General features: G+C 41.7%; 1 protein-coding gene across 1 annotated transcript in view; it reads right to left on the bottom strand.

The window, feature by feature from the left end:
* Positions 1-4,099, bottom strand: part of LOC109845965 (reticulon-like protein B9) — a 32,256-nt gene extending 28,157 nt beyond the window's left edge. Inside the window, exons 1-2 of the mRNA XM_020415193.1 lie at positions 4,073-4,099; positions 3,976-3,988 (exon numbers count right to left, since the gene is read on the bottom strand). Coding sequence (XP_020270782.1) covers positions 3,976-3,988; positions 4,073-4,099 — 40 coding nt within the window. The remainder of the gene's footprint in view (positions 1-3,975; positions 3,989-4,072) is intronic.

Genomic DNA, 15,042 nt, shown 5'->3' with positions numbered 1-15,042 from the left:
ACATCACGCCTTGAATCCTACACAAATATTGGCGCGCTTTTCCTAGCCGAGGGTTCCAGACTTATGCGTTTTAAAAAAAAACATATTTTTAATTTATGCCAGGGGGGGCAAAGCCAAATTACCTTTTAAAGCGGCTGCGTTTCATTTAAGTTGGAATTTTTTTTTGTTTTGTTGTCTCTCGGGACCACATTTCTCCCATTAGGGCGTTGCTTTTTCCCCTCGATCGCAGATGAAAGACAATAAAAAAAAAAAAAGGGCCTATTAATTGGAGCGGTAGGCTCGGGCATGAGCAAAAAAAGCTGCCTGCAATGCCCAAAACAAGAATCGTTTCTTCCAAACCCACCTATGCGACCAATTAAAAACAATCGATCTTCCTCGAAGCACAAAAAGATGCGATTTTTTTAACCTTCTCCCGGGCCACGCCCCATTATGGTTGCGCGCGGGTGGTGTATGGACTTAACTGTTTGGAAGTTAGCCTCTCTTATGCCCTCGTTTTCGTTCGAACATAAAAAAGGCTACTGTAAAGGGGTGTTTGTTTGACAAAGGGTATACTGCGCCCGTCCGTTTGTCGGGGGAATCGGGCAAAAAAAAACGTTGCTTTAATTCTTTGACTTTCCCAAGGGGTCTTAAGCAGTTTTCCTAATGCTCTCTCTTCCCCCCACTCGACAAAAAAAAAACGAAAACAAAAAGTCTTTAGGGGGGACTTCACTTTCTTATGCGGGCTTTTCAATGGTTGTTTAAACACTCGCCAAAACATCGCCTTAAGAATACGCTTTTCATCAACGAACTGCTTGGGGACGAGACTAATGTCGGGGGGACTAACCAAAGGGTGAGTGCCGGGTTCTGGTGGGAAACCCTTAAGAAACCAATCTGTGGTGGCCAACGGTAGGGGTCCAAAAAGGGATGCCCCTTCGGTCCCTATGGACGAGGATTTGGGCCGTGGTTCCCCAAAAAAAAACTTCACATTTTGTGTTCTGTTCTTGCCAAAGTTAACCCCCACAGCTTGCCTTTCATAGGGAAAAATTCCCAACTTTCTTTACCCACTCTTTAGGTCCTCCTTCAATATAGGCCCCTGCGTGGGCAAACAGAATTTTGCCTGCAGGTTTGACTATCTTTCACCTGTGTTTTTGCCCCCTGAAGCCGTGTAATTTCGCCAAAAAGGCTTGCTCATTTTGGTCCCGCCTCTGGAAAAAAATAGCCGGGAAGGCAGACCTTGGGCCAATCTCGTGTGCTCCCCTGTCAGGGATAGTATTAAAAAATTATTTGCACTTGCGGGGTGGGAACTCGCTTTTTCATTCACACCAAAGATTTCCCTTAGGTAAAAACCTTTCGCTACAAGCAATCTCAAAAGGTCCCTAACCCTTTGGGAATTCTCTTCGGGACCTCTTATTCTTAAAAAAGCTATCCAAAAACTGAGATAAGGTTTCTTTCTTTCAGGTTGAGCGAAACGGAATTCTGCACACCTTCTGTCAACTCCGACGAAACTTTTAACGTTCCCATCGTGCATCCGGAGACAATTCCTCATAGTACCTTTATTTCCCCAACAAAATGCCAAACCAAAGATTCGAGAATTCCATTTCTTCCCCATGACAAACAGACAACCCCCGTCGTGTATGTTCTCTCAAAATGGATGGAAAAAAAAACCCCTCGAATCTCGGCCGCCTCTTTTGAGGCGAGTCTCAAACATGCGGATAAGTAAGGCCAGAATCAAAATATTCATGCCAAAAAAAAACTTGATTTTGCATTACAAGATTTGTTGGTTTTCACGCCTCCGGGGACGGTAATCCCAAATGAAGGAAAAAAAAAACAGACGAAAATGTCCGATTCGCCGAAAAATGTATCGGCTTTCGCCGCAAAGCGCCGTTTCACATTTCATTAGGGCGCCTTTTCGGGGCCCTTTTTTCTTTGCGTATTGCCTTTCCTTTTCTCCTCTGAGGCTTCCGGCGGAATTAGTACTTCTCTTCCCTAAATTTAAGCTTGCCATGTATTCCTTTTACAGAATGCGACAATTGGTTTTACTTTTAGCTAATGCGTGGGGAGTGCGGGCGGGGCTTCTTGGCGTGACTTTTTGAGGACTTTCCTCTATTTTTTAACCAACCTTCGGACTATGGGCCTTCCTTACCCTCTATCGTCGACAAGCTGGGGGGCCCTGTTCTCCTTTCGCAAGTAAACTAAGCGCGTGCGGAAGGGCTTCGTCCCTATCCGTTCCTCCTCAAAAATACGTTTTTTATAGTGCGTCAATGCGGTTTAAAGTCACGTTCACTATAGAGTGACTAGATAGGCATCTTATTTTTACCCGGTCGAGTTACATTTGTGAGCACGCGGGAACTGTTTATCATACTACCCTTCATTCCGGTTAAGGAGGGCCCCAAAAAGGAAAAAAAAAAATAAAAGACCAAACCAAAAATCACGGAGTTGTGGCAATTTTTCGACCCAAAATAAATTTTACGCACACCAATTCAAATAAAAAACCAAAACACAAGCGAAATTTTACGCGTTAGCGGTTGGCGGCGGGCAAATTAGGCCTTTTACGGGGTTTCCGAACCTGGGGGGGGAGGGGCATTGGCGGAAAAGGCATTTCCACTTATATGGAGGAGGGAAAAAATACAAAAAACGCGGGTTAACGAAAAAACTCAACAAAAATTTAATCAAAATATAATAAAAACCCTAATAAAAAACAAAACAAAAAGCTTGCTAAAGACTTTTACCCTCACAAATATATATACTTTTTCCTTACTTTCCACAAAAGTGGCTTCAAAAAAAAACACAACCAATTGCTTAATTCTAATTCTCCTATTTCTCTTTCCTCAATTGTTCCCCATATATATATTAAAAAATTTTTTCTCAAAATCATAAGAAAAACATCACTAGGCAATTATCTTAAAAACAAAAATAAGGCAATTTCCATAAATAATTAGGGAATTTTTCCTAATAAACCTAGTTTTTTTTTACCAAAAATAAGATAGGGAAATATCCTTAATAAAACCTCATTGTTACCAAAAAATATGATTTCAGAATCCTTAAATTAAACCTTTCCAGTTGCTTTAACTAAAAATGACCAGTTAGCGATTTCTAAAACCCAAAAACTAGTCCGAATTTTAGGGGGCAACATCTGCGTATCCACAAGATTTTCGATTTGAAAATTTATAGCCTTTTCACAGGGTCACTTTTTTGTTGCCTTACCATTTTTTACCTTGAAAAAAAAAACAACTGATAGAAATTCAAAACTGGCATTAAGCATTGTCAAAAGAAACATCCCTCCAAAGGAATCATGGGTTTTTTGAGGGTTCTTTGGTTTTAATTATTCGAAAACCAAATTTTCTTACACATCTTACACCTCTAGTAGGGAAATCAGTTTCTTCAAAACCAGTTGATTCCGTTAATTATAGGGCAAAAGAAAAAAACTTTTTCCATGGGGAACTTTTAGGCCGCCCATTTTTGAAAAGCGGGGAGAAATATTATAAAGGATTTTATATGCCCCCCACAACCTCCCATTATTTCACATTTATTATAAGAAAGGAGACCAAGCACCCAGCGGCGGAAGTTTGAATCTGAGGGGGACAACTCGGTAGAAATATAGGTTATTTTCGTAAGCTTGGCACCTAAAGCACATAATAACTGGGAAATCCAATGGGTTGTAATCATTAAAACTAAGGCTTTTAGTACCCGGACTTCAAGTTTTTTTATACTTCGCGTACCCCCTCCCCCCTCACCATTTCCATCTGGTTATTTTTTGACAAGTTTAAAAAAAACATAAGGAAATAAAATTCCATTTTAGCCTCTTCAGGAGGGGCCCGGCGCGGAAGCCAGGCGCCCGGGATCGCGTATGACAGGCGCTGATCAATACCACTCTTCAGATATCTTGAGCTCTCAATCTCTAAACTATCATTGATTTCCAAGACATTGTTATAATCTCCACATAACATCTAAGGCAAACTAACTTGGTGGCTGAAAAGTTTAATATCATCCCATAACATTTTCCTCCTATCTAGTTGGTATTATGCGTATATGCAAGACATCATACAATAAACTCTGAACATTGCAATGGATACACTGACCACTTACAACATACCACATCAAAGTAACTTTTGTCCCACATCACTCATACTCTTCCGTTATAAACCTCTTCATAGTTGTCAATAAAAGCCCAATTTGTAGCCACTTTCTGTTGGGAATTTCACGCCTAAAACCCCTAATGCAACAGAAACGTAGTATAGAAAAAGTACACCAAGATTTAACGAGGTTCGGCAACTGCCTACGTCCTCGGGAGCCACACAGTAAATTTCTTATTAATCAAACAAGAAATTACAATTTAGGAGCAGATCTCAAAACTGAGATTTCTCAAATAAACACTGTAGCTACAGTGTTAATAATAACAGGGTATGAACCCTTTCAATTTCCACTTGAGAATAAATACCCCACAATTAAAAACCCCTCTTTAATTCTCTCTCTCTCTCTTCTTAAATCCCTCTTTTAATCTCCCCTCAAAATCCCGTTGAGAGCTGGAGATGAAAAAATCGCTTCTGCGATTTTGGGGCAGCCGCCGCCAGAGAAGAAGAAATCGGAGGAGAAGGGGAAGAATCAGCAGCACAGCAGCGAAACCCTAGGGGCCTTTTTATAGGCGAGGTGGATGAGCTGGCGACAGCCTGTCGCCAGCGGCCCATGGACGCAAAGGTGGGGGCAAACGCCGAGGTCGAAGAAAAACGCCAAGTTCGAGGGTTGCGTTCGCCCGAGGTTTGCGTCTGATCTCCTCAACTTGCCTGTTCGAAGTCGCCTGGAGATCGCCAACTCGAGCTCGCCTGCTCGAGAGCTTCGCCTGCATCTGGTCGTCGACAACCTCGCCTGGGCTTCGAGATTCGTCGGAGCTCATCGGAGCTTCTCCGCCGTCGGAGGTTTGAATCCACCCCCAAAACTAACAATCTCCCACTTGGAGACCAAACCGACGTGATCTACACCCCAATTCTAACAATCTCCCACTTGGAGATCAAACCGCCGTCAATCAGGCTATCTCATCAAGCTCCTCTCCTGTGTGGCTCCGCCCTCATCATCTATGCATGAAGGCCAACTGAAGTTGCGCACAACTCCAGTTTCTGAACTGTCACCGTCTTTGTTAACATGTCTGCTGGATTCTTACTTCCTGGAATCTTTTCCAGTTTCAACACGTCATCTTCCAACAGGGATCTGATGAAGTGGTACCGAAGCGCAATATGCTTCGTTCTAGAATGAAATGCTGAATTTTTCGCCAAGTGTATCGCACTCTGGCTATCACTGTGCAAAACATTCTTCTCCTGTTTGAATCCCAGCTCTGTCAACAAACCTTGAAGCCATATCATCTCTTTACTGGCTTCAGTCACTGCAACATACTCAGCTTCTGTAGTGGATAGGGTAACGATCTTCTGTACCTGTGACATCCAACTAACAGCTGTAGTTCCAACGGTGAATACATAGCCGGTGGTGCTTCTTCGGTGATCAACTTCGCCGCCGAAGTCTGCATCTACGTACCCTTGCACTTCTACCTCTCCCTTACCAAAGTGCAAACACTTCTGTGTGGTGCCTCGTAGATATCTCAGAATCCACTTGACCGCTTCCCAATGAGCTTTTCCTGGATTCGACATAAACCGGCTGACCACTCCCACTGCATGGCCAATGTCTGGTCTCGTACAGACCATAGCGTACATCAAGCTTCCGATAGCTGAGGCGTAAGGTACCTGAGCCATACTCTCTTTCTCTTCTTCTGACTGAGGAGACTGATCCTTCGATAAGCGAAAATGACTGGCCAAGGGTGTGCTCACAGGCTTGGCGTCGCCCATGTTGAATCTCTGCAAAACACGGTTGATGTACTCCGTCTGAGATAACTGCAAGAGACCTCTCTTCTTATCTCTCGTGATTTGCATTCCAAGGATCTTCTTCGCTGGACCCAAGTCCTTCATGTCAAACTCCTTTGACAGCTGCTGCTTCAAACTCTTGATATCTTTCATATCTGCTCCTGCAACCAACATATCATCAACATACAGCAGTAGGATGATATAGCTGGACTGATATCTTTTGAAGTAGCAACAGTGGTCGGCGTTGCCCTTCTGGAAACCTTCCTTGTGCATAAAGCCGTCAAACTTTCTGTACCACTGTCTTGGGGCTTGTTTCAGGCCATACAAGCTCTTCTTGAGTCTGCACACCAGGTTCTTTTTCTTCTTTTCTTCTGAGAAACCTTCTGGCTGGTGCATGTATATCTCCTCTTCTAGATCTCCGTGAAGAAACGCCGTCTTCACGTCAGTTATACTCATCACGGTCCTGATAGTATTAAGCTTCACCACGGGAGCGAAAATATCGGTGTAGTCAATTCCTTCCTTCTGCTGGAAACCTTTGACAACTAGCCGGACCTTATATCTTCTGGAACCATCTTGCTCCTCTTTCACCCGGTACACCTATTTGTTGTGGAGTGCCTTCTTACCCGTGGGCAACTCAGCTAGTTCCCACGTCTGATTTGAGATGAGAGACTTCATCTCATCTTTCATGGCAAGCTCCCACTTTCTCGCATTTCCACACTGACAAGCTTCATCAAAGCTTTCAGGCTCCCCACCATCTGTCAATAACAGATAGTTCATGTATCTCATGTTGGGTACAGGAGGACGAGAAGATCTTCTTAAAATCGGAGCTGGTGCGTCGGGCTCCTGCGCACCATCTTGTCCAACAGTCTCTTCTTACTGAGGACCCTCTACATTGGGTTCTTCCGAGAGGTTACTCGAGACATCATCTGCATCTACAAATATTGACTCGCTCTCTGAGTCATCTGTCTTGTGCATGTCCTTGTACATCACCTTCTCGTTGAATATCACATCTCTGCTCCTGATCACTTTCTTGTTTTCGTTGTCCCAAATGCGGTAGCCGAACTCATCTTCACCATAGCCGATGAATGTGCATTTTTTTGACTTGGGATCAAGCTTATTCCTGCCTTGATCACTAATATGCACGTAAGCTACACAACCGAAAACTTTTAGATGTGAGAGTTTTACCTCTTTTCCGCACCATACCTCCTCTGGTATTTTGTGCTCCAATGGAACCGATGGACCTCGATTGATCAAGTAAGCTGCTGTGTTGACCGCTTCTGCCCAGAACTGCTTTGGTAGGCCTGCTTGTACTCGAATGCTTCTGGCTCTCTCCGTCAACGTTCGGTTCATTCGCTCAGCTACACCATTTTGCTGAGGCGTGCCTGACACGATTCTCTCCATTCTGATCCCGTGCTCATAGCAGAACTTCTTGAATCCGGTGTCTTCATACTCACCACCATTGTCGGTCCTGAGCTTCTTTATTCTCAGACCGGTCTTATTCTCGACCATAGCTTTCCATCTCCTGAAAGCTTCAAATACTTCTGACTTATGCTTCAGAAAGTAGACTCATACTTTCCGAGAGTGATCATCGATAAAGTCACGAAGTAGTGTTTTCCACCAATGGACGTGGTGGTTGTTGGTCCCCACACATCTGAGTGAACGAGCTCTAGCTTCTGCTTCCTGGGGGTTCTGCCACTTGTCTGAAAACTGACTCTCTTCTGCTTTCCAAGTATACATTCTTCACACATATCCATCTCCACTGACTGCAGTCCTGAGAGTTTCCCCTTTGTGTGCATGATTTTCATCCCCTTTTCACTCATATGACCGAGTCTCTGGTGCCACAGCTTTGAAGTCTCATTGCCTGCTGCAACTGAGATCAAACAACGTGCACCTGCTGTCATATACAGGGTACCAGTCTTCTTGCCTCGGGCAATTGTCATTGCGCCCTTTGAGATCTTCCAATCATCTCCATGGAAGGTTGTGGTGAATCCTTCGCCAGCCAACTGGCCTACGGATATTAAATTCTTTCTCAGGTCGGGAATATGACTGACATCCTATCCTTCGCCAGCCAACTGGCCTACGGATATTAAATTCTTTCTCAGGTCGGGAATATGACTGACATCCTTCAGCTCCCATACTGACCCGTTCAACTTAATTTTCACTACGCCTTTGCCCACTATAGCACACGGTTGATCATCACCAAGATATACGTATCCAAGTTTTCCGGGGGTATACTTCTCGAAGAATTCTTTCTGAGAAGTAGCGTGGAACGACGCTCCTGAATCTAACACCCAAGATTCCTCCTTGCTCTCCAAAGAGCATATCAATGCGTCGTCTCCTCCTGAAGTGGAGGTGACATTCACCTCTGCCTTCGCCTCCTTCTCTTTCTGTGCACTCTTGCACTGATTCTTGTAATGCCCGGTCTTTCCACAATTCCAATACTCGATAGCCTTCGAGCTGTTGCTTGGATTCCATGATTTGGACCTTCTGTCCTTTGATCTACCTCTGAAGTTTGATTTGCCTCGTCCGTTTCCTCTGGTTGAATTTCTACCTCTTGACTCTGTATGCAATACTGAAGAGGTTGTAGCTTCACCCGTTTCTCTCCGTCGGATCTCCTCACTGAGAACCAAATCACGAACGTCGTCGAACTTCAACTTACTGTTTCCCGACGAGCTACTCACAGCTGTGACTGTAGCGTTCCAACTCTCTGGTAGGGAAGACAACAATATCAACGCCCGAACTTCTTCATCAAACTCAATCTCAACTGAACTCAATTGGGTTGTAACCGTATTAAGTTCATTGAGGTGTTGTGCTACTGACGCGCCTTCCGCCATTTTCAGATTGAATAACCACCGCATCAAATGAACTTTGTTCGCGGCTGATGGCTTCTCATACATGTTTGAGAGTGCTGCCATAAGACCTGCCGTGGTCTTCTCCTTCGCTATGTTGAACGCAACATTGCGAGTCAACGTCAATCTGATAACTCCGAGGGCTTGTCTATCTAGAAGGTTCCACTCTTCTTCCTTCATAGAATCTGGCTTCTTCCCCGATAGTGGTTGATACAGATTTTTCTGATACAGATAATCCTCTATCTGCATTTTCCAGAATCCGAAATCTGTTCCATCAAATTTCTCAAGTCTCAATTTTGCCTCATCTGCGGCCATGGCTCCCACTTGAATCTGACTTTCTCTAGATCGTTTTACGCTCTGATACCAGTTGTTGGGAATTTCACGCCTAAAACCCCTAATGCAATAGAAACGCAGTATAGAAAAAATACACCAAGATTTAACGAGGTTCGGCAACTGCCTACGTCCTCGGGAGCCACACAGTAAATTTCTTATTAATCAAACAAGAAATTAAAATTTAGGAGCAGATCTCAAAACTGAGATTTCTCAAATAAACACTGTAGCTACAGTGTTAATAATAACAGGGTATGAACCCTTTCAATTTCCACTTGAGAATAAATACCCCACAATTAAAAACCCCTCTTTAATTCTCTCTCTCTCTCTTCTTAAATCCCTCTTTTAATCTCCCCTCAAAATCCCGTTGAGAGCTGGAGATGAAAAAATCGCTTCTGCGATTTTGGGGCAGCCGCCGCCAGAGAAGAAGAAATCGGAGGAGAAGGGGAAGAATCAGCAGCACAGCAGCGAAACCCTAGGGGCCTTTTTATAGGCGAGGTGGATGAGCTGGCGACAGCCTGTCGCCAGCGGCCCATGGACGCAAAGGTGGGGGCAAACGCCGAGGTCGAAGAAAAACGCCAAGTTCGAGGGTTGCGTTCGCCCGAGGTTTGCGTCTGATCGCCTCAACTTGCCTGTTCGAAGTCGCCTGGAGATCGCCAACTCGAGCTCGCCTGCTCGAGAGCTTCGCCTGCATCTGGTCGTCGACAACCTCGCCTGGGCTTCGAGCTTCGTCGGAGCTCGTCGGAGCTTCTCCGCCGTCGGAGGTTTGAATCCACCCCCAAAACTAACACTTTCTTCATAATAACTTGTGTCTTATGAGCCTTCACTCTAGTTTCAAGAAAAATGAGAAGGGATATATGATACTAGGCTACTAAAGCCCTAACCTCATTCTGTTTGTGAGGCCTACTCAGGCCCCTAATATTCCACACTAGCCAATTCATTTAGATTTGGATCCCCACCTATCAACCATAGGAGTAAGAATCACTTTAGTCCCTGAAGCACTTGCCTCTCCTCCATCTTGCGCACTATCTAAAATAGAAAATGAATTCCTGTTATTAATGTCAATCAGAGACACAGCCTTATGCCTACTTGATGAGTCCATTACTCTGTACCCCCATCGTTTTCTTTCTGCATACTTGAATGAGCTGCATGGCCATCACTATCCGCATCAACTGGATTTGAAATAGAGTCATCATTACCTATTCCACCCTCTTTAGGACCCTCTGATCCTTTTTGCAACTTTGCTTAGATTATCTTTTTGTACTGGTCTCCACTCCTCTCTCATTCTTCTTTGTGGGTGTTTGGTTCAAATGCCAGAATTATAGAATTTGTAATTTCATATGAGGTTTGAAATCTATAGGTTTTTTAACATGGCTTAGGATTTCTAAAATGTTGATTGGTTCATAAATATTGTAGGATAAGAAATACTACAAATTATAATATTTTGTTTGGTTCAAACTCAAATTGTATCATTACAAATTTTAGAATTTGAAATATATAGCTGAACCAATCAAAGTTTAGGATTTCCAAAAGAATAATAGATGAATATAAGAACCTTTGGTGAGCTTACCTCCCACAAAAGAACAAACAAATTGTATTACAATTAGAGTAACCATACTCATTCAAATTTAGACTCCAACAACTATAAACGGCTGTATTTTGCCAATGGCTATAAAAATAGCTCAATTTCACTAACTTCATGGGGTTTTTTTCTCTTTTTTTTTTTTTTGCAAAGCAAGAAGCCTCCACATGTCATCTTTTAGTAACTAGGGTGGAGATGCAAATGGTGCAACTATAAAATCTCAACACCTTTGAAAACAATGCAAAAATAACAAAAATATTGGCTGTTAATATTGGGGTTGCGCTAAGTATCCAAAGAAATAATATAATTTTCTTCAATGAGCTCATGATGATGGTAATTGCACAAAGAGTATCGACAAAGGTAGCATGGAAGTATTGGTTGAAGATAGAAAAAAACTCAAAATCAGGAAATTAAAGTTAGAATTGAAAGTTGTTGAACGTCAGATTCTAATTTGAAAAATGTGTGTACTCTTTGTATTTTTATATTTTATGGCTTGTACTTGCAAAATGTATTGAAGCTAAAATGAAAATTTTATTCTAGCAAATTCAAAACTCCAAAACTAACCCAAGACAACGTAAAAAAAAGTCAAAGACAAATGATGATGTAGAGGCTCAAAAATGGTCATTTTTTCAACACCTATATAATGAAGTTGCATTGGAGATTGCATTCAAATAATGGATTGCCTCTTCTAAAAATTACAATTACAATCTAGATTGCATTTTCATTATTGAAGGCCTCCTATAAACAATGAGATCTCATTGTAGGTGGCATTATCAAAATGCGACCCATCATCTAGGGCTGAGCATGGTTCGGTCCAAATCAAAAAAACCGACCAAACCGATCCAAAATAAGTGGTTTTATGAGTAGGGCGGTTCGGGTCGGGTTGAAAACTTTTCAACCCGACCTGACCCAAACCAACCAAATATATACCGCAATTCTCAAAACCCTACCCATTTAGTCGTTTACCCGACCCGTCCCCAACCCCAAAGAGTCAAAACTCAACCCTAGGACCTAACCTCATTTCCTCTCCCAGTCCCAGCCGTGAGCCGTCGCTTGCCGCTCCTCATTTCCTCTCCCTCGCTCTAGTCTTTGTCCGCCTCTCTCACTCTCTCTCACTCTCCTTAGCTGCCAGCGCTCCGCGGTCTTCATGGATCTATCTTCGGCTTAGGATCAGGCTCAGGATCTATCTCCGGCACCCGCACCAGTTGCCGTCGCCATCGCCGAGGCCGAGGTATAACATCTTAGTGATCTCTTTTGCTCTTCTTCAAGCTTCCTTCTCATTCAATGCTGACATACTTTGATTTGATTATCTCACTGACGAATTTTTTTCATGTGGATTTTATTCTTTTGCTCAGGATCTATTATTCCGCAGTCTTCAAGCTTGTAGTTTTCTTGTTATGTGGATTTTTTTTTAATTTTATTTTCATTTTTAGTTCAGGATCTAGTGTCGTGTCAGATACCAAATTGTCAGGATTCAGGAACCAAATGAGATTATTAAACAGTTCCATGCTTTGTTAGTTCAATTGATGTTAGTTCAATGTTAGTTCAATGCTGTTTCTAGTAGTCCAGTAACATTTCACAACAAAACGATTGCTTATTAATTCAATGAGACCTAATAGGCTAGTACGGATGATGCTTTGTGTTGATTGAAACTTGATTTGTTTATTATCATCTAAAATGATTTAGTATGCGCTTAGACTTGTGAATTGTATCTAGCTTGTCCAAGCTGTACCTCTGTGGTGTGAATTTATTTAGGCATTGGATAAGTGACTTCAAAGTTCAATCCATGAGATCCCTCTGCTGTGCTCTGCATATGTTTGCACCTCTAAATTTATTTACCTTCCATGATCTTTTATAATGCTGAATTTGCACCTCTAAATTGATGAAGTTAGAACCGAACAAACCGAACCGAACCGCATCGAACCGACTTACAACGGTTCGGTTCGGTTTTGAATTGTAGGTGATTCAGTTTGGTTGTTCAAATTTTGGTAAAAACCGAACCGAACCGACCGATGCTCACCCCTACCATCATCATAGCTGAAATCTAAAATAAAAACAATTTATAACTAGCAAGAAAAATTCAGCAACACCATCATCATAGCTAAAACCGAAAAATAGCAAGCAACCAGCATGTAGGCTGCCACCAAGTTATCAACAGGCAACTAGCATGATGCTCATAAGCTAAACAAGCTAAATACAACAACCAGCAAGAAAGAAACAGAAAGCAACAAGCTGAATACATCAACCAGCAAGAAAGTAACAAAAAGCAACCAGTTCAAACCCACAAGCAACAAAATAACCAACGATGCAATTTTCCCATCTCAAACCCGCAAGATGATTACAACAACCAGCAAAATAACCAAGGATGCAAGCAACCAGCTCTAACCCACAAGCTCAATACAACCCGCAAAATAACAATGAATGCAAGCAACCAGCTCAAACTCGTAACTAGCAAAATAACCAAAGAAAAAAGCAACCAACTCAAACCCACAAGCTGAATACAACAACTAACAAAATAATCATGGATGCAAGCGACCAGCTCAAACCCACAAGTTGAATACAACAATTTATAACCAGCCCTCAAGATGAAATCAATCTCAACCTGCCATGCATCAGAAGGTAGGCTGTCATCAAGCTTGTATCAGTTATAACGTGAAAAAACCAGTCACTGAAAATAACTAAAAATAGGGGGAAAGTATCCAATAGTCACTCAAAACAAGAATTGGCTCATACCAAGCAAGCATCAAGCATCAATCATCAAGCTGGAAATGTGTATCCAAATACCATCAAGGAGTCTTCTAAAGAATCTAATTGTTACTTAATGAATATTTTTATAGAACTAAGTTTAGTCCACACAGATCAACTACGTATAGAAAAAAAATATTAGAGTGATAATACAAAGATAAACGATATGTTCTAAATGGTCATCTTGAAGGGATGAGCTAAAGATTACAGGTCATCCTGAAGGGATGTGCAGCAAAATGTCATACCAACATAGCACATTGGTAATTTGGTACAGTTAAAAAATGCATATGCACAGACAAAAAAAAACATCTTCTGTTATTGAAGTACATTGAAGTCTTCATTTAAGCACTTAATAAAACTTATTTAATTCCTTAAATGCTTAAGGCTCTACAAGTGACATTACAATTAAGCAGTTTATTAAATGATGAGTGATCTTAGAAACTAACAGAAGTTGATAGAGCAAAACCAACTAAATAGAAAATTATGAATACATAGTTCTAATGTACCTATTACAAAGAACTATAGCAACATATATATCAACAACACATCCGCTCCAATTAAAAGTTCTTCGAGTACATCAATTCATGGTCACTAGGATTGGCATTCTTAGTAATTCTGCCTCGTTATATCCTCAACAAGCAGTGATAAATATAGACAAAAAATATAAAATTTAACAGATTGACTAAAAGCCTAAAAACTTAAACTCATGTTGCTACCAAAAAAAAGAACTAAATTTTGGTAGTATTTAATGAATACATTACTAAACCAATGACAAATAAACATTGATTAACTAAATCCTATAAGATTTATCAACATCATTGTGAACGTCACTCAGATCAGCCATGGGCCGTCAAATTTTTCCAAAAGTCACATGATCACTATGATGATCAATGAACATAAACCCTAATTACCACAAGTCACAAAGAGTGTCATAAAAAATCCTAGAAATTGGGATTAGATTACACAATCTAAGATAGTGTAGGCAATTACCTAGGGGGTTGGAGAGAGTCAGCTGGAAACCTAGAATCACTGAATCAACAGAAACCCCAAAATCGATACCCCAAATCTATGTTTTGACCTTCAGATATTCTTGCAAACTGAAGTTATAGCAGCAATGGAGGAGGCGGGTAAGATTTGATTGAAAATTTATTGACTTGGGATAAAGAGCGCTAGGGTTTTGTAGCAAAAAATGGAGGAGGCAGGTAAAAGAGGAGGGAGACGAAAATGGAGGCGGTGATGATATTTTGGGCCTGCCGTCAATTTTAGGGGTCACGGGAGAAGTTTTGATGAGGTGGCCTTTTTTGTCAAAGATCCACCCCAAATCCTCTCTCAATGTTAGAATTTTAAAAATTCTAAAATTTGAGTATTTTTTGTAATTTAGGGATTTAAGATCCTAAAAATTTGTTTGAAACAAACATAGTTTGTGGAATCCAAAAAACCAACTTTTTTATCCAAGAATTTCAAATACACTTATATTCCCAAAAAAAGCTTGAAACAAACACCCCCTTAAAACATATGGATGTATCATGATCAATAACTTTGCATTATGAGCCCCACTTTGGCTTGAACTCATATGTAACTTTTTGATCATTTTCCCTCCTATTAGGCCTCTTAATAGTGATTGAAACAGGGATAGGGGTGTCCTATTAGCCTTTGGCCTCGGCCAGGGAAAAGCCCGAAAGATCGGGCCCGAGTCTGGGATGTGTCGTTG

The sequence above is a fragment of the Asparagus officinalis genome, chromosome 6, assembly GCF_001876935.1.
Source record: "Asparagus officinalis chromosome 6, Aspof.V1, whole genome shotgun sequence".
Classification (NCBI taxonomy): Eukaryota; Viridiplantae; Streptophyta; class Magnoliopsida; order Asparagales; family Asparagaceae; genus Asparagus; species Asparagus officinalis.
Note: the sequence above shows the minus strand (reverse complement) of the source record. Positions and strands in the feature narration are given on the sequence as shown.